We start from the raw sequence: 19,422 nt of genomic DNA on the forward strand, positions 1-19,422 counted from the left end.
TCCTGGCTCTTCCAGAATGTTATGTTGACTCTGCACAACAAACTACTTCTTTTCTCCAGCCAATAGATAATTGGGCAAAACTTAGCTTGGTGTGTAGGGTCAGACCTGGAAGCAGTTTAGTGTGTTTCTGGGCAAGCACAGAAAGGAGGCAGCAAAGCAAGACTGTGTTTAGTCTACTGTTTAAACCAAGGGTTCTTAACAGGAAGTCTGTGAGCTTAAATTGAAATAAAATAAACATTCTTGTGGGGACGTGTTGGTGTGGGTGTGATATGTTTGTTAAATAATACACAGTATAGTGTGGACTTGGTAAGGGGTCTGTGGTTTCCACCTGACTGGCAAAGGAGTCCGTGAAACCAGAAAGGTTAAGAACCCCTGCTCTAAACCATTTCCCTATAAGGGATTTTAGTGATTTTAAAATTTTACAGTAGTCAGAGATCAGTATTCCTGACTGGTTTTTACCTCTTTCTCCTATGGGTATTAGAGATGTTCACTTTCAAAACCAAATTCACTATCTTCCCTTTTTATATTCCATTTCTCTGTTCGTGACACTACTAACCACTCACTCTTCCAAGCCAGCAACCTGAAAGTCCTTTATTCCTTCCTGACCTTCACCTTAACTTCTAATCCTGTCAGTTCAGCCTGCCTCATAGAGTTGTTTTGTGGATAAACTGACGTAATATTTGTGAAAGTACTCTGAGAGCTGTAAATGAGAGATACTATTTCCTGAGAAACATCTGTTGAAGCATAAGGAACAAGAATAAAGACTCATATAGTCCATTTAGACTTACTTTTTTATAATATTGATACTTTTTTCAGGGAAGTTTGTATTTATATCTGAACTATAACTTCATAATCTTACATTTTGATAGCACTTAAAAGCACTTTCCACAGAAGGAAAAGAAAGGAAGAGATAGAGAGGGAGAGAGAATAAGCGATTTGCCCAGAGTGACACAACCAGGATTAGGATGGAAGTTTCTAGACTCCTGTTGGTTAAAATCAGAGGCCTCTAAGACTAGAAGACAAGGTTGGTTCTAATACTCCACTACTTACTCTCTGTGACCTAAGGCAAGTGATAGAGCTTTTGTAAATACCATTCTCTAGATAAGCTATAATGATAGTATCTACATTGTAGAGTTGTAAGGATTGAATGAGTTCATGTAAAGAGCCAAAGTACCACATAGAAAGGGCTCAGCAAAAGGTAGCTGTTGGCTTACTCTTTCTTCCTCATACCTATCTAGAGACTCTAGGATGGCACTCCTCTGCCCCTTCTCTTAGAGAATTTTATTTCCTCTGACTTATTTATTTAGATTGCCTCACTTTAAGACTTCCTTGCAGTCCCCAGACATTTCCAGAAGATTGGTCCTTTACCACCTCATTCAGAACTCGGTCTCGAATTTTCCTCTTTTCCTCTCTGCCTCTCTCCTACTAATTTCCCTGTGAAGGTTATTACACTACAATTCTAAGTAACCTCTTTAGTTAAATAGTGTGAAATTAAACTTGTACTTTGTGGTCACAATAAAGGTGATTTTAGGCTCAGTATTAGAAATAAATTTCCAAACTCAGAATTGCCCAATAATAGAATAATAGAATAATAGAATAACAGAATAATAGAATAGCCTGCCTTAGGAGGTAATATAATTGATTACCCATGATTATGGGTGTACAAACAGAGGCTTTGACAGGCAGAGCTCTGCTCGCTGCTGCTTCATCTATCGCATTCACTTCCTGAGGTCTGAGCCATTTTAATACACGTTGCTATAAGATTGGTAACAAAAAGATAAGCTACCTAAAAATTGTATTTTTGTGGGTTTTGATTTTTAGAATGAGGATTTTATACTGTTAAATGAGTTAATAAGGTAGCAGATGAAGGATAACTGAGCAAAGTGAGGAAGGTTGGCAAACTTCTGTGGTGTTGCCAAATACAGAGAACATATTTCATTTTAGACTGCAGTTGAAGATGTGGCCTGCAGCTCTGCCATCGCCACTGCTGCAGACACTTACACATGGTCCTGTGGTGTGTAGAGTTAGCCTTGGGCTTATTTCCAGGGCAACTAGACTCATCCATACAGCACACACTATTGCATGTTTGGATAAAGTAAAACAGGAGATTGAGGTCTTTTCATATACATGATTTTAATGCGCAGTTTGACAGATAGCTGCATGCTGCTTTTAGGATTAAGAAAATTTCTTCGGCACTGCTGTGTCCTGTGAGATGTTTTATTCTCACCTGTCACCCTTTGTGCCCTTGCCAACTGCCATTACAGTGACCAGAAAGTCTGCTTGCTCTACAGTGATGTGTCTTGAATAGTGCCCATTAGTTTTTGGTAGTTATCCCTGGCCTGCATGTTAGCCTTCAGTTTAATGGCCTTTTTTATGTTCATTCATTTTGTTTTATTTCCCATCGTGGTTTTGTTTATTTCTTTTTTTGTTTTTTGTTTTTTCTGTTCTCTTTTTTAAAACCGTCGTGGTTTGCCCTTCATATTCCCCAATGTTTGCACATGACAAGATGTTGCCATCCCAACATTACCTCCCACTTCACTGACCAGTGCCACTACTGACCATCTAGCACCAGCCACAACGGGACCACTGCCTTCAGCTCCTCGGGATGTCGTGGCTTCCCTGGTCTCTACCCGCTTCATCAAATTGACATGGCGAACACCTGCATCAGATCCTCAAGGAGACAACCTTACCTACTCTGTGTTCTACACCAAGGAAGGGATTGCTAGGTAAGTTCCTGTGTGTCTGGGGCCTGTTGACTGCATCTTGGTGTAACCTAGCCCAGTCATGCTCATCCTGGCTCTCTGTTGTGCAAAATCTGTACCAGTTTTCAGTCCAGAAAATATGACCACTAACTGAGATCCATTTTCCCTAATTTAAGGTTATTTTTTAAAATTCACAAATGGAAAAGTCTTGGTATTCTTTCTTACCTTTCTGGGATGACTTGGGGAGAGGGAAGACTGGAAGGAGGAGCAAACAAAGGGTAAGAGCTATTTAGGTATAAGCCTTAAAATTAACCAGGGCTACCCTTTATTTTCCATAATATTCAGTCAGCCCCGCCTGCAAGATATAGCTTACTTAGCACTTACAGATTGTAAAGATCAAGGTAAATTAGCAGTTTATTAAAGTAAACATAAATGCATATTTGTCTGCATCCTTACCTGGACGTGAACTGCTGAGCTCCAGAGGGTCTCCTTTTTTTTTTTTTTTTTTTTTTTTTTTTAAATTTTTTTATTTTTTATTGACTTTGTAATAATATTACATTAAAAATATATATGTGAGGTCCCATTCAACCCCACCCCCCCACCCCCCCTCTCCCCCCCCCCCCAACAACACTCGTTCCCATCATCATGACACATCCATTGGATTTGGTAAGTACATCTTTGGGCACCTCTGCACCTCATATACATTGGTTCACATCATGGCCCATACTCTCCTCTATTCCATCATGTAGGCCCTGTGAGGATTTACAATGTCCGGTGATTACCTCTGAACCACCATCCAGGGCAGCTCCATGTCCCGAAGATGCCTCCACCTCTCATCTCTTCCTGCCTTTCCCCATACCCTTTGTCCATTATGTCCACTTTTCCCAATCCAATGCCACCTCTTCTATGTGGACACTGGATTGGTTGTGTCCATTGCACCTCTATGTCAAGAGGAGGCTCAGATTCCACCTGGATGCTGGATGCAATCCTCCCATTTTCAGTTGTAATCACTCTAGGCTCCATGGTGTGGTGGTTGTCCTTCTTCACCTCCATCTTAGCTGAGTGTGGTAAGTCCAATAAATCAGATTGTAGGTGCTGGAGTCTGTTGAGGCTCAGGATCTGGCTATCACATTGTCAGTCCAGAGATTCAAATCCCCTAAATATATCTTAAACCCCAACATTAACTGCACCTCCAGCACATTAGCATGAAAGTCTTATGAAGGGAGATCCCATCTGAGTCCAGATTCATCACACATAAACACCATTTCCAAAGAGGGGCCATCTGCCCTGGTAGTTAACCCCATCGGCCATGACCATAACTCCCATGGGTCTCTTTAGCCCTCAAAGGAACCAATATCTGGGGGTTGTATCTGCTTTATCTGTCTCTCTGACAGAGGGTCTCCTTGATGACACGAGTAGTTAGTGACTAATCTTCCTAAAGCAGCATTTTCATTAGCATCCTCACCCTCTCTACCCTTTCAGAAACTCACATTTTTGCTTCTTCTTTGCTTCTAGGAGGAAATCCAGAATCTCCAGGCTATTTTACTCCACAGTCTGGCTTTATTTTTCTATCCAGCCTCATTTTCCTCTGCTCCCCAGTTTGAACTCATTTTCTCTTGAAACTAGTCCATTTCCTACCACCATAGCTTTTCTCCCCGTGCTGTTCTCTTCAGTCACTCCCCCTTCTCCTTTCTCAGCTTAAGTGTTCATCCCTTTATCTAAATTCATTTAATATTTCTTGGCCCAGATTAAGCCCCATGAAGCCCACATAAAGCTTTCCCCACCTTTTTCTCTTATGTATGTGTTTATACCACTAATATTGGTACTGGATTATAATAGCACATTATCTTGTACTATTATAAATTGTTATACTCTGATTATTTTGTGTGTATTTGTGTTGTTTTCTCAACCAGATTATTAACTGAGAGGAGCCATATCAAATGTTCTTAACATTGCCAAGTATGTGGGGCTCAGTGGGAAGTAGATTCCTTCATTATGTTCTTACTTCACACCAAAGTAAAGAATGCCAAAATAGCTGCTTTGGCTAGAGCCCTAATGCATTAAATAAAGCCTGTATTTCTACTGGGGTGCCTGCATTTGATATATATTATATTTAACACCAGCCTGGCAAGTTCAGCAAATGGCAGGAACCATAATCAAGACAGAAACACAATTTAATATATGACATAATATAAGCCAGTTATATAGAGCAACTCAGAGAGTAATGTTTACTGGAATACTGCTTACTGAATGGTCTAGATATTATTATACAAAGATAAGGAAACGTTCTGTACCCCAAAAGACAAGACATAACTACCGAATAGCAACAGCAAAACACTTAAATATTAAGTTTTAGTGTTGATGTTATAATGTCCCAAATAGACTTTCAAATGTTAATGCAGTAATCCATAGGAATTCACAGAAGGAAGAAGGCATTTCATAATTCCTCAGCATAAAAAGCTTAGTTCTACTACGGAGGCTTTGCCCTTATTCCTTCTACCAGAAATGCTTTTCCTTCACAAGTTCTCATCTAGCATTCTCAGATGATACCTCCTTGGGCTTCTCCTGGTTACCCACTCAAATTCCATGACCTCTCTTCAGTCACTGTCACACAGTGGTGTGCCAGAAGGGCCAACTGTTAAATTTTCAGGTAATTTTGCAAACCTGATGACATCACTTGGTAGCTAGAAATTGGCCATGGTGGGAGTATTGATAGCAACAAATGCTATAAAGCAGAGCCAGTTGTTAAACATATACTAGAACACCAGTGCCATCACAATACTCTGCCTTGTTTTTGTTTTTCAGAGCACTGATCACTCTCTGAAATTTTCTCTTTTGTTAACTTATTTATTGTGTCTGTTCTGTTAAATGGAGTATCACCAGACTCTGGAACAGAACCTGGAATATACTAGCATGCAAAGGTACTTGTTAAGTGAATTAATTAGTTTCAATCAGTGTAGAAATAATGGACTATCCAATCATATTGACATAATTGGTTGTCCATTTGGTGGGGAAAATAGAAGTTATATCCCTATCCTATACTATGTACAACAACAAATTATAGATGAGTTAAGATAAATAACTTAAAAACCTGTAAGTGTTTTAGAAGGAACTATAGAAACTATTTTTATTACTTGGGGTATGAGAAAGACCTTTTAAAAGTAGACAGAAAATTCTGAAGCCATAACAGCAACAGTTAACAAAATTTATTTCATAACAATGTAAAATTCCATTTAATAAAATACCATAAACAAGATGAAAATATCAAGTGACAAAATGAGAAAAATAATTTGTAACATTTATGAAAGATGATGTAGTGATAGCCAATCTATATAAAGACAGATAAGAGGCAAATGGAGCAGATGATTCACAGAAGTTGAAGAAAACCCATTAAAGTTAAAAAAAGGTTTTCACTATCTCTAGCAATCTTGGAAATGCAAATTATGAGTTATTTTTTTACCTATAAGGCTGGCAAAAGAATTTTAAGTAGATAATGTCCAGTGTAAGAGAGTTAAAGGGCTGGGAAGAAATCCACTCTGAGCTGTTGGTGGCAGTATAAATTAGAATGGCCTTTGAGGAAGGTGATTTGGCAGTATTTGTTAATCTTTTTAATGTGGATACCCTTTGATAATGATTACACTTCTAGGTATCTGTCTTAAAGATACACATATATCATAATCTCAGGGGTTCATAAAAAATGTTTATTGTTTATAAGAACAACAAAAATGGGAAACAATGTAAAGGTCCCTGATAGAAAAATGGGTATATAATGTATGCATATCTACATGAAATACATTGCATAAATTTTAACAAATGACTTTGATCTATATATTTTGATATGTATGTTAATGCATAGAGCACTGATTCTTGACCAGGGCCAGTTTTGCTCCCTAGGGGGCATTTGGCAATGTCTGGAGGCATTGTTTGTTACAACTAGAGGGAACACTGTGTGCTACTGGAATCTAGTGGGTAGGGACCAGAGATGCTGCCATATCCTGCAGTGTATAGGATAGCCCCTTATAACACAGAATTATCCTGACCAAAGTCTCCGTGCTGAGGTTGAGAAACCCTGGTATGGAGAGATCTGGTAAGATCCATGTTAACATATGGCACAGTTAGGTCTTAGGATAAGAGAAGTCTTGAGGAAAGAGAAGAACTGGGACTTTTTTTTATATATATACATTTGTGTTTAAATGCTTTTAATGAGAATGTATCACATCTTAAAATTTTAATTAATGAATCATGGGTTACAATAAGCAGGGATGATTAATAAATGAGGTTGGCAGGAAGAGGACGTGGCTCAACTGATAGAGCATCCACCTACCATATGGGAGGTCCAGGGTTTGATACCCAGGGCCTCCTGACCCATGTGGTGAGCTGGCCCCACACACACCGCTGCCACGTGCACACAGGGCACCCCTGCATGGGGCTTCCCCATGTGCAAGGAGTGTGCCCTGCAAGGAGATCTGCCCCATGTGAACAAAGCACAGCCCACCCAGGAGTGGTGCTGCACACATGGAGAGCTGATGCAGCAAGATGACTCAGCAAAAGAGATGTAGTTTTCCAGTGCCGCCGAGAGTACAAGTGGACACGGAAGAACACACAGCGAGTGGACACAGAGAGCAGACAGTGGGGTGGAAGGGGGAGAAGAGGAGAGAAATAAAATAAATCTTTAAAAAAAAAAAGAAAAATGAGGTTGGAATTGAGAGAACTGTAAAAGTTCATTTACTTTTGCATTAGTCAGCTAAAGGAGTGCTGATGCAAAATATCAGAAACCTGTTGACTTTTATAAAGGATATTTATTTAGGGTAGAAGCTTAGTTACCAGGCTATAAAGCACAGTTACTTCCCTCACCAAAGTCTTTTGCCACATGTTAGAGCAAGATGGCTGCTGACGTCTGCCAGGGTTCAGGCTTCCTGGGTTCCTCTCTTCCTGGGGTTCATTTCTCTCTGGGACTAGCTCCTCTGTTTTCTCCACAAGGTCACCTGTAGACTATGAAGCTCTCTAGGCTTTGCTGCTCTCCACAAGTTCAGCTGTAGACTATCAGGCGAATAGCTTGCCTCTCTCCCCAGGGCTTCTGCCGTGTTTAAGGAGCTGTCTCTATTCCTGTGTGTTCTTCTCCTGTGCATTAACTTCCTGGGGCTCCAGCATCAAAAAACTCCAACATAAAACTTCCTGCTCTGTCTTTTGCCCTGTTTTTTATCTGTGAGCCCCCACCCCCCAAGGGGCAGAGACTCAACCCCCTACTGATGTGGCCCAATCAAAGCCCTAATCATAATTTAGTTATGCTCAGGTGTAGACCAGTTTACAAACATAATCTAATATCTATTTTTGGAATTCATAACTATATCAAACTGCTACAAGTGTAGACAAGAAAGTATGACTAAAGGAAGGTGAGATGTAAGGTAGAGGTCCAATTTAATTTGTATGTCTGGTATGTGAAGGATAGGATGATATAGAAGCTAGCCTAACTGGCCTAGAGTTTTAGGATTTTGGTGAGAGATGAATAACAGAAGTTTGGAGCCAAATGTTGGAATTCCAGGAAAAATTTGGAGACATAATCAGATAAGCAAGAAGAGACCATTTTAGACAGTTGGCCAAGTGTATACTTTTTAAAAACTACCATTTATTAACAGTACTTTAGGAATACTAAATAAGATTACAGGGGATAAGAAATGGAGTCAGAGAGACAAATTAGGTAGTAGTTGTGCTAATGTCAGTATATGGAGGGTGATGGCCTACATGAAGATGAAATCAGTGACTTAGAGTGGACAGGATAAGTCTGGGAAATATTTCAGAAGAAGATTCATGGAGACAGTAATATTTTTTTTCACTCCATTGCTTTAAGTTTGTGATTTCTGAACAGAGAGAATGAAGTAGTAGAAATAACACTGTAATTCAAAATAGTACATCCTGACAATTGTTTTATAAACACAGTTTACCTAACCTCTTAAAGCTTAAATTTTCTCATCTGAAAACTGAGGATAATAAATTTACTTCACAGACTTACAATTAGAAGTAAAAGTGAGGATGCAAAGTACTCACTATGGTCTCCCCTACCCGTCTACGTCCTGCATTTGAAAATTCAAACACCAGGTGGCAATATGTGCCTTGGTCATGAGCTATAGTTTATATATCTGAGTTGCTTTTCAGTTATGTAATTTTCATCCTTTTATTTATTTTTTAAATGCTTTTATTTAAAACAGGAGTAATTGATATTAACCACTAAAGGGAAAGTAGAGAGTAAGCTATTGCAGTGATTACATGCTAGAGCTGGATGAAGTCATAGAGATGTTAGTCTAGACCTGGCGTCTGCAAACAGTGACCCATGGGCTAAATCAAACCAACTGCATATTTTTTTTGTATGACCTGACAGCTAAGAATAATTGTATATTTTTAAATGATTATATTTGAAATGGTTCTGTAAGTAACTACATAATATCCTCCATTTTGCCTCTTGGGCTACAAATACTTACTTTCTGGACCTTTAAGGAAAAGTTTGCCAACTCCTGGTCTGGTCCAAACCTTTCATTTAACGTGTGAGGAAACAGGCCCAGAAAGAGTTAGGGCTTGTCCACTGTTCTGTAGCAAGCCAGTAGTAGTGGCAGAACTAGAATTGATCTCCTAACTCCTAGCCCAGCACTATCTTACTATAAAGTATACCTTTTCTTTCTCTTTTGACTGTTAGCCAATATATTCTAACCTAGGCCCGTTTTCACCTCACATTTGTGAGAATTCTCCTTTATATCTCACCCTGAATCTTGAAGTCAGGCTTTTTTTCCTGGACTGAAACTTGGTTCTAGAACTTTAGACCAATCTATGTCAAAAGCCTTTGTAAGTGCTGGGTACTACATCTTAGAGAATTATACCTGTGACGACTATTTTTTACAGTAATGCTTACATAGGAATTTGTTTCAGGTTTTAGTTCTCTTCACTTAGTTCTCCCTTTTTTTTTCTTCCACATAAGAACACATAGAATATATATATCAACCCTAAACTAAATTTGCTCATCAGAAGGAGGCAAATTTTCATTCATTCATTCATTCATTACACATTTGTGATTCTGCTTGCCTGTATAACCATTCTGACAGAAATAAGACTTTCACTTCAGTTTAAAGTTAAACACACCCCCTCCTTTATCTTTCTAGGAGAGAAACTTTTGTGTACAGCATTTGTAAAATAGACCTTTTCTGTGCTTTCTCATAGAGCATTTAGTTCTGTGAAGTGTATAATACAGTACTTCCTTTTAGACAGAGATCATTTGATACAAGTTTCAGAAACCTCCAAGTATAGGAAATCATTTGATATCTTCCTTGTTTCTAGGCTTTATGATTTGGAAGTTTAGATGAGAGAAAATAAAATGTTCAGATATCTCCAAGCAATCATTTTTAACAACTCTTTTCCAGTTGACCTAGCTGATTATAGGTAACAACCTCTATAAATATGATGTGGGTAATATTTTTATTTTTGATTAAAATAAGGAAGTTTAAGGAACTAAAGAAAACTATTTTAAATACAATAAAATCTTTCAAATACCAGTGTTGACATACAACCAGACAAATTGGCATATAGTCATATAGATCTAAACAAATTTTAATCGGTGATTTCAGGAAAAATACCAATATTTTAAAGTAAGACTATGGATTCAGGGGGTTGGTTAATTCAGGATAATTCTTTCACAGAATAGTTTTGGCCTCTTTTATCACTTTCTCCAGATAGATAGAGGTTTTTCCTCTCATAATAGGTAATTCTTTAGAGCTACCTACTTGTCTAAGAACTAGGATTTCTTCACAATATTTGTTAGAACTGTAATGTAATACTCTGAGTTTTTTGTTTTTTCTGCTATAGTATAGTAGACTGAGCATTATTGTGGACATGTAGACTCCTAAGATAGGGCCTGGAAGATACCATTTTTTAAGAACCTAGATAATTGATGTTTCAGTTTTCTTAGAATACTAGACCATTAGATTCATGTGTATTGTTTGTGATAAGATTTGTCAAACATTTCAAATGAATTTAAAAATATTCAGAAGGAATATTATTTTTGAAAAATAAAATTATAAAGCCAGTGTCTTGATAAGCTTGTTTCATAGATTTTGTTTCATTTAGGATTCACTTAAGTGTTTAATGTTTTAGTTTCAAATTTTTAAAATAACATGTAGCTTTCTTTTTTATTGAGAACCTATTATCCAAAATACATAGAGCATTCCTTGGTATTTTCTGTGAAAACCAGGTCATACCTATAACCCAATTTCAGGAGAATCACTCCTTAAAACTCAGTGATTCCTCAAGTCCATAAAGTTGAGGACCAGCTACCCCATTTGAAGTAGCGCTGGTAAGAGCCTGCTGTGTATCTTCTCTGTGATTATGACCAGCAGTGTCAATAATGTTTAAGCAAGAAGATCTGTGAGTTGTCAAATATGTATGACCTTACTCTTTGCCAGTCTCTGTATCCTGCTCTCCAGAAGTTGTTTTTGTTTCTATTTTTTGAGAATTGAGAGTTAATTTGACCTAAAGTTACTCAAATTTGATGTAGAGTGGTAGAGTGGTATGTATAAGCATTGCAGTGAAAATGAAAATATGCATTCTTAGGAATATTCCTAATTGATCCTGTTTCTTTTTAAATTCTTCATTGTCCAAAGGGAACGTGTTGAGAATACCAGTCGCCCAGGAGAAATGCAGGTAACCATTCAAAACCTAATGCCAGCAACTGTGTACATCTTTAGAGTGATGGCTCATAATAAGCACGGCTCTGGAGAGAGTTCAGCTCCACTACGGGTAGAAACACAGCCTGAGGGTAAGTCACCGTGTGTCCCGTCGTCCCCCACCCCACCCCACGTCTGTCATCCCCACCTTTAGGTAGATCTGTATAAACTGAAGTTCTCTTAGGTTTAGCCTTGCATAACTGAACTTGGCCTTGAAGCATTTGACTTAGAGTATTCCTGGGGAAAGAAGCTGCATTACACAAATCCCAGAAACAGGATAAAATCGTGTACATGTAAGGTGAGTCATGCTGAGAATAAAGAAAAGTCCATTGGATTTGACCCAGTGCAAGAATTCTATCCTGGGGTCTTGTGAACCTTCTGAAAATGCACAGAAATATTTGTGTGCCTGAGCATATTCACATTTTTCTTGGGAAAAAGCCTATAGCTTTCATTATCATTTCAGAGCTTGTGGGTCAAATTATTGAGAATCACTGGACAGGAGTGTCATTATCAGATGTAGAGAGGAAAAGAAAAGATGTAAGGAAGAGCAGATTTGTTGAGTGTTTGACACATGCCAGCCACTGCTCTAGGGAGTCAAGATGCGAAGATGGTTGAGGCTTGACTCCTGTCTACAAGGGACTTACAGTCTGGTACAGAGAAATAAGTAAATAGACAGTTGTAATGGTGTTAAAAGTGCTGTCATCACAAGGAAAGTAGGCAGCACAATCACTTGTTCAAAGAGTTTGGTTAAAGTAATTCTGGTGACTGTATTTTAAGGATGGAGAGAGACTAACATATTTTATGGCAAAAGAGTAGAGAGAGATTTGCATTTCAGCTGGAGGTATTCCATTTGTGTGGGGAGGTTTAAGAGTTGGAATCAGCCCTTAAAAATATTTTACATATTTATCTTCACAAACCAACTTAAAATTTTTATCCATGTGTTATGCCACTGTACAGCTGAAATGAAGGAATTCATTAGCGCCTGTTTTAGGATCATATTTGCCTATACTTAGCCAATGAATATATTGAATGTGACTTAAAGGGAATTTGGGTACTGTTTTGTTTTCCTTCCCTTTTAATAAGTTAGAGGAAAGCTTTCCATAGCAGCAGAAGTGTGACAAATCCCACCTGTCAGGCTGCACAAAATATGCTCTTGACATTAAGCAAATGAAATGATTCATGGCTAAATAAAGCAGTTACTGTTGGAGTAACCATATTCAGGTTTCTCTTCTTTGGTAGCAAAACTAATCTTAAGCTGTGGTGCTGTTATTCAAATAAGCCAGTTTATTTTTCATTTTGTTGGGCTTTTTTCCTTCCCAGCTCTAAAATCCAGTGGATGTCTATTATAGAAACAGCAGTGCCAAAGAAATTGTTCTCAAATATGAAGTGTCTGCTAAAGTGTAGGCATGGGCAGCTCCCCTGCATTTGTGTATTAATGGGGACTGGAACCTGTCAGTCAGACAGAAAGGAATGTTAGAAATGTATGTGAGCCATTGTGGGAGTTAGAGCCAGCCAGACAGAAAGATGGTGTATCAGTCACCGGATCACCTAGGCCTACATGCTGCTGAGGGTGTTGTAATAATCTCCTTACTGCCCTCTTGAGAAAGCACTCAACTCCTGGCTCCACTGCTCACTAACTTTCTCTTTACTTGGAAAAGGTTCTTAACCTCTCAACCTCAGTTTCCTCATCTGTAAATGTGGATGATAATAGTATCCAATTCTTTTGGATTAGTGAAAAGATTGAATAAGAAAATACAAGCAAAGAACTTAATGTTTGATTAATGGTAAACATTCAATAAATGGTAGCTAATTTTAAAGTTATTATTCCTTTATCTAGTCGTGTCCCCTTTTTGTTTTCCTTCCATGCATGTGTTAAGCTGTCCTTCCTAAACAGATCTGATCATGTCATGCTTTTGCTCATAGTTTTTCAGTAATTACCTAACACCTACTAGAGAAAATCCAAACTCCATACAAGGCACTAAAGGTTCTTCATTATCTGACTCCTGCCATCCTTTTCAATATTATCCTTCCCACATCCATTATCTGTTTCAACTAAGATGCACCATGTAATTCTGTGACTTGTTATATAGCCTCCATTGATAGGAATGACTGTTCTCTTGGTAGCTATGCAAAGTCCTACTCATTCTTCTTGACTCCAAGAAGTTTTAACCAGTTCTTCCCTTCTTTCTCATCACCCTCACCCCCAAAGAAGAATTGAGTATTCTCTCTGTTTTTGTTATACCTTTGCTGTATTAGGACTTCTGACATATTTGTAACTATTTACAAGTGTGACTTACCTAGTGAACTGGAAGTTCTCTGTGAGTATGTACTCTGCCCATTAGCTCATCCCCAGTGCTTGCTACACTGCCTGGCAAAAGAAAGCTCTCTTTGTGGTGGTTGCTTTTTGTGCTGCATAGTCCAGCTGCAAAAGTAGAATTGTATAAACTGCAAGAAGATTCACAGTACTCATTTTTTCTAATTTGGAATCAATTTAAGGTACTTCATAGATAATTTGTGATTTTAATTTTCATCATATAAAGGGAAGTTAGTTATATATTATCCTAAAACCACATCAGTCAAATCAATTGTTTTCTAGCTTTACAGTGTTTTAAACATGACCAATATGACAATATTTCTGAGAATTGATATTGAAGAGTACAGTAAATTTCATTTACATTTTGCTTTCTTAAAATTTTCTTTCCAGTTCAGCTCCCTGGCCCAGCACCTAACATCCGAGCATATGCAAGTTCACCTACTTCCATCACTGTCACATGGGAAACACCATTGTCTGGCAATGGGGAAATTCAGAATTACAAATTGTACTACATGGAAAAAGGGACTGATAAAGAACAGGTATAAAATGAAGCCATTTATTAATCCATTGATTGAAATAGTAGAGTTAAAATATATTTCCAAAACTCATGAGATGCTTGACTAGAAACCTGAGGGAAGAAAATATATGGAAAATGAAAAGTGGACAAATTCTGTTTCTTTGTACCAAGGTTTATTCTGTAGTTTTTCCAGCATGGGTTACTAAACATTAAGCAGTATTTCTGAAGTAAATAGCCACTGTTCATGATTAAATAACATTCTGTATAAGGGGGAAAAGATCTGTATCGTGCAGGATATAAAATTTGTATAGTTAATTCTTTATTTTGCAGCTTTTCTTTTGGCTTGAGTTGTGTATGTGTAAATTGTTTTATTTTACTCAAGGATGTTGACGTTGGAAGTCATTCCTACATCATTAATGGATTAAAGAAATATACAGAGTACAGTTTCCGAGTAGTGGCCTACAATAAGCATGGTCCTGGAGTCTCCACACAAGATGTTGCTGTTCGAACATTGTCAGATGGTGAGTCTGTATGTCTTTGAAACAAAATACCATGCTTGGTGCCCCTGGTGGCACCAAGGGCAAGATCAAGGGTAAGATCAAGGGCTCTGATGTCAAGATTTGGTTCAAATCCCGGTTCTCCCAGTTTCCGGTAGTACGACTTTGCTCTAATCACAGCGTTTCTGAGTATGTTTCCTTATGTGAAAAATGTAAGCAATACCAACTTCATGGAGTTGCCATAAGGATTCAGTGAGACAGCATAGAACATACAGTGCCTGGTACTGAATAGACATTCCATGTTTTTAGCCAAAGCTTTTGTGTAAGTAAATACTATTGTTTGCTCATCACACACATCATTCCACGGCTATTGGAAGGCTAGTTTTGCTCTGCTTACCAATCATATTTGCATGCCAGATAGATTTTCTTAATACCTCAGTGTTTTGTGACCATTTCATTTCTCATCCATGACTGAATTTCTAAGCTAAGATATATACATGTATCCATGAACTAGCGCAGTGTTTTCTTAGTACAACTTGCCAAAGAGATTGAGTAAGCCAAGACCAGGATAATTTTATGTATCTTTTTTTAAAAAAAAGACAATAACAAATTTTGCTTAAAAAACCACCTAATTAAAAATAAAACAGAAACTGTCAGAGTCCATTGCACTTAGTAAGGGCTGTATATCTCACGAAACTCAGCTAAATCCATTGTTGTAAAAATAACATTTTTTAAAAATGTGCATATATGAATATAACCCTTATACATAAAAACACATGCTTTAAAAACTATAGTTTGACTCCCTAAAGTAAATCAAACTTATCCTCACCAATGAAAGGACAGACTGATATCACATGCCTCCTGATGCAGTGCACTGAGAAAGACACAACTTTATGTTGTAGCCAAAAAATGTTTGACTTGAATCTGATCATGATGAAACAACCAGACATATCCAAATTGAGGGACTTTCTGGGGGAGAGGGGGACTGGCCTGGATTCACAAAAAATATTAGTCACATGAAAGAAAAAAGTAGTTGGGGAATCATTCTGTGCTTTAGTTTGCTGAAGAACTGCCGATGCAAAATACCAGAAATGTGTTGGCTTTTATAATGGGGATTGGGGTAGAGTGGGGTGGGGTGGTAAAGCTTACAGTTCTGAGGCCCTGAAATTAAGGCATCAGCACAGATGCTTCTCACCAAAGTCATCTGCCCTGTAGTGAGGCCGGATGGCAGCCGATCTCTGCCGAGGTCTCTGCCTTCCCCTCTAGAGTCTGCCGGAACGGAGCTTAGCTGAGGGCAACCAGGCATAGAGCTTGTCTCTTTCTGGGCCTCTTTTATCAGTCTCGACTGCTTCACTTTTTTCTTGAGTTCAGCTGCAAGCTATCAGGCATATGGCTCATCTCTCCCTGGGCTCAGCTCTTTAAGCCTCTTGGGGCCTTATCTCCCTGCAGCTCTGCTGTGGGCAAAACTGGAGTGCAGTTCTCTCACTTTACAGGATCAATATAGTGCCTTCCTTTATCAGTGTGTGTCTGTTTTTATCAGACCCAGCAAAAGGGTGGAGACTCAACCTCAGTCACACCTCACTGATGTAGCCCAAGGGTCTCACACTCACAAGAATGGATTAGTTTTCCTTCTTTTGGGATTCATAAAATTATTTCAAAATGCTACGTTCTAGAATCTAGATTAAAGGAAACTAAGGAGACATAAACAAAATGAGATATATGATCTTTGACTAAATCCTGTATCTGGGGAGGAAAAAAGCTATAAAGGATACTGTTGGTACAGTTATTTAATACTATTAATAACTTATTAGACAATATTAAGTATTAGATGTTATTAGGATGTTAGATAACAGTTTTGTAGGAACATTACATTTTCTGAATGTGATCATTGTAGTTAGAAGATGTTCTTGTTAGGAAATGCATGCTGAAGTTTTAGGAGTGAAGTATTCATGATGATTGCAACTGTCTCTCAGGTGATTCAGAAACAATATAGATAGACAAATATGTGTATATACATATTGATAAATACTGCATATGTGGCATTATATTAACAATTGGTGAATCTAGGAAAAGAATATGTGGTGTTCATTGTACTATTCCTGCTGTATTTTTGTGGGCTTGAAATTTTTAAGATAAAAAGTTGGGAATAACGAATGAATACAGACTATAGTTTGGTTAGCCAAGTACATAAGCCATTTGGTCAAGACTTTTGAGAAAAGGTGAAAATAGTGTTTAATGTAGACTTTTAAAGCTGTACGTGAGCCCGGTTTTACCTGGACTAAATGGGTTGGTATGTTGACTCCAGTACCTTTCACAAGAACTGGGTGTGTCTTATAGGCTGTTGTCAAGGCACCACTTTGGAGTTAAGACAAACTTTGGTTCCTTGGCAGCCAAGACAATTACCTTGGGCAGGTTACTTAACTGCCGGAATCTCACCTCATCTATAAAATGGGAATAATCATAGAAACTCCTTCCTATTGGGATTGTCGTGGGATTAAGTGTGATTGTTATGAGAATTAAATGTGAAAGCAAATGTAAAGTATTTAGCAATTCCTGGCATGAAATGAACATTCAGCAAATCTTAGCAATGATGATGAAGACAACGATGACAATATCACCAACTATTTTAGATGCCTCAGCATTTAAGCCAGAAGTTCTTGACAGGGTGGTGGCTGGAATCATTGATATGATTTTTTCTAAAATAAAGAAACCTAAGTCCTACTCTAGACCCACTGCACCCAACAGGTGCAGGCCTAATGCACTGTGCTAGGCATGAGAAATGATTGTGAACAAGACTTAGTCTCTCTCAAGCTTATAGCACAGTGGACACTTAGTTACATATTTAGCCAACAAGTGGCAAAAAGGTGGAGAGAGATATTTCCATGGGTTGAATAGGAGAGAAGGGCTAGAGTCAGCTTTTTTTTTTTTTTTTTTTTTTGAGTGGAGAGGAAACTTATGTCTACTTTAAGTTTTCCTTGCTTGCAATGGTCACAGTGAAGGGGAGAATGCTGGAGGGTGTATAAGCCATTAACTTTGACCCCTTCCTTATGTTCTAATACATGGGGACCTAAAGTTACATGGCTATTTATTTAACCAAAGTTCCAAACTTCTCATCTAAATCAGTTTTCTCTGCTAGGTAGTTGATTTGGAAAGCCTGATGGTTCACTTTAGTAAGCTGTCACTGCTTAAATATCCCTTTGCTCTACTTGAGAACTGCCTCCAAAACCATTTTAGGAACCCCATAAGAAAGCCAAGCTCACTGATTTGTGTATATCTCATTAAGGCCCATAATGACATTACCCAGTTCATTCACTGATCATATTCGTTTAGACAGTTCCAGAAAACTTGTGACCCTTCCCCAAGACAAAGAATATTCAGAAGAATATATTGAAGGTTCGAAATATATCAGGAAGACAGGTCCATAAAGATTTAGAGCCTTTGGGAAGTATCTGACTTTCCAGAGGTACAACTTGACTTTGGTATGGGTTCATGTATGTGAATTGAGTATGGTTTTTAAGAATGAGTCAAACAGGGAAGCAGCTATGGCTCAATCAGTTGGGCTCCCGTCTACCATGTGCGGGGCCCTGGATTTGCATCCCTGGGCCTCCTTGTCAGGGCAGGCTCACCTGCACACCGCGGAGAGCTGCCAGCACGCAAGCGCCACAGAGAGCCAACTCAGCAAGGTGACGCAACAAAAAAAGGGAGACAGGTAAAAACACAGAAGGGCATGCAGCAAATGAACACAGAGAGCAAAACTACAAGCAAGCCACAAAGGGGGGGGGGAGGAATATATAAAAATAAATACACACAGAAGAATGCACAGCAAATGGACACAGAGAACAGACAGCAGGTAAGCCGCGGGGGGAGGGGTGAATAAAAAAAAATGAATCAAACATGGCCACACCTCATCCACATAGTAGTATAAACATGATGGTGCTGGCAGCTGGGTTTATATTTTTAGATAGAATAATCAGTGAGATGGGCATTTGTGTGAAATCTGGCCAAGAACATTGACCATCCCATGGTGGGTGCTATGTGGGTAATTGAAAAAAATACTGATATACTTTTTGCCTTTTTTTTTTCCACCTGTCTAGTTCCCAGTGCTGCTCCTCAGAATCTGTCCTTAGAAGTGAGAAACTCAAAGGTAAAACATTTTGCTGCTGTTCATTTTTACTGGTATACTATTGAACTTCAGAGAGGCTTATTGAGAGGGAGATTCTGTGGGAAACAACCAAAATAAATGAATACAGATACTATAATAATCTCCTTTTAAAAATACTAAACCTATAAATTGGAACTTAATTAAAAACAGCTGTAATCAAGCAGAGAAGTAAGGTGGCATTTGCCAATAAAACTGGGTTAGAAACAACTCCAATTTGTTCTACTCAGCTTTACTGTCTTTCTTTGATGCCAAAACTGCTTTAGCCTTTCTGCAAATAAATTGCTGTTATTATATAAATCATGAGACCTGAATTGTCCGGACCTTTGGCGATAAGGCAAAAATAAAAAGTTACTGATGATAACGTAGTTCCTTAAGGCTGTGAGATGAGCCCAGTGTGCATCAGAGGCAAACCTCTGTCAGGCTGGTTGCATGTGCTCAAACCATCCCTTCTAGCCAGTCTCCACACACTCCACACTCAGGGCCACATATGCCTCTCAGAGGCCTTCAGCCCCTTCTGGACTATGT

General features: G+C 38.4%; 1 protein-coding gene across 5 annotated transcripts in view; it reads left to right on the forward strand.

Moving 5' to 3' along the window:
* NEO1 (neogenin 1) overlaps positions 1-19,422 on the forward strand; it is a 259,394-nt gene that overhangs the window by 191,034 nt on the left and 48,938 nt on the right. For 3 of the 5 annotated variants that reach the window (XM_004476598.5, XM_004476596.5, XM_004476594.5), the window contains exons 8-12: positions 2,567-2,726; positions 11,345-11,499; positions 14,112-14,260; positions 14,621-14,759; positions 18,830-18,879. In XM_004476598.5, the coding sequence (XP_004476655.2) occupies positions 2,567-2,726; positions 11,345-11,499; positions 14,112-14,260; positions 14,621-14,759; positions 18,830-18,879 (653 nt within the window). Of the gene's footprint in view, positions 1-2,506; positions 2,727-11,344; positions 11,500-14,111; positions 14,261-14,620; positions 14,760-18,829; positions 18,880-19,422 lie in introns of all 5 variants that reach the window. The other 2 variants (XM_004476595.5, XM_004476591.5) reach the window with 1 other exon arrangement.

Source organism: Dasypus novemcinctus, chromosome 3 (genome assembly GCF_030445035.2).
Source record: "Dasypus novemcinctus isolate mDasNov1 chromosome 3, mDasNov1.1.hap2, whole genome shotgun sequence".
Taxonomy (NCBI): Eukaryota; Metazoa; Chordata; class Mammalia; order Cingulata; family Dasypodidae; genus Dasypus; species Dasypus novemcinctus.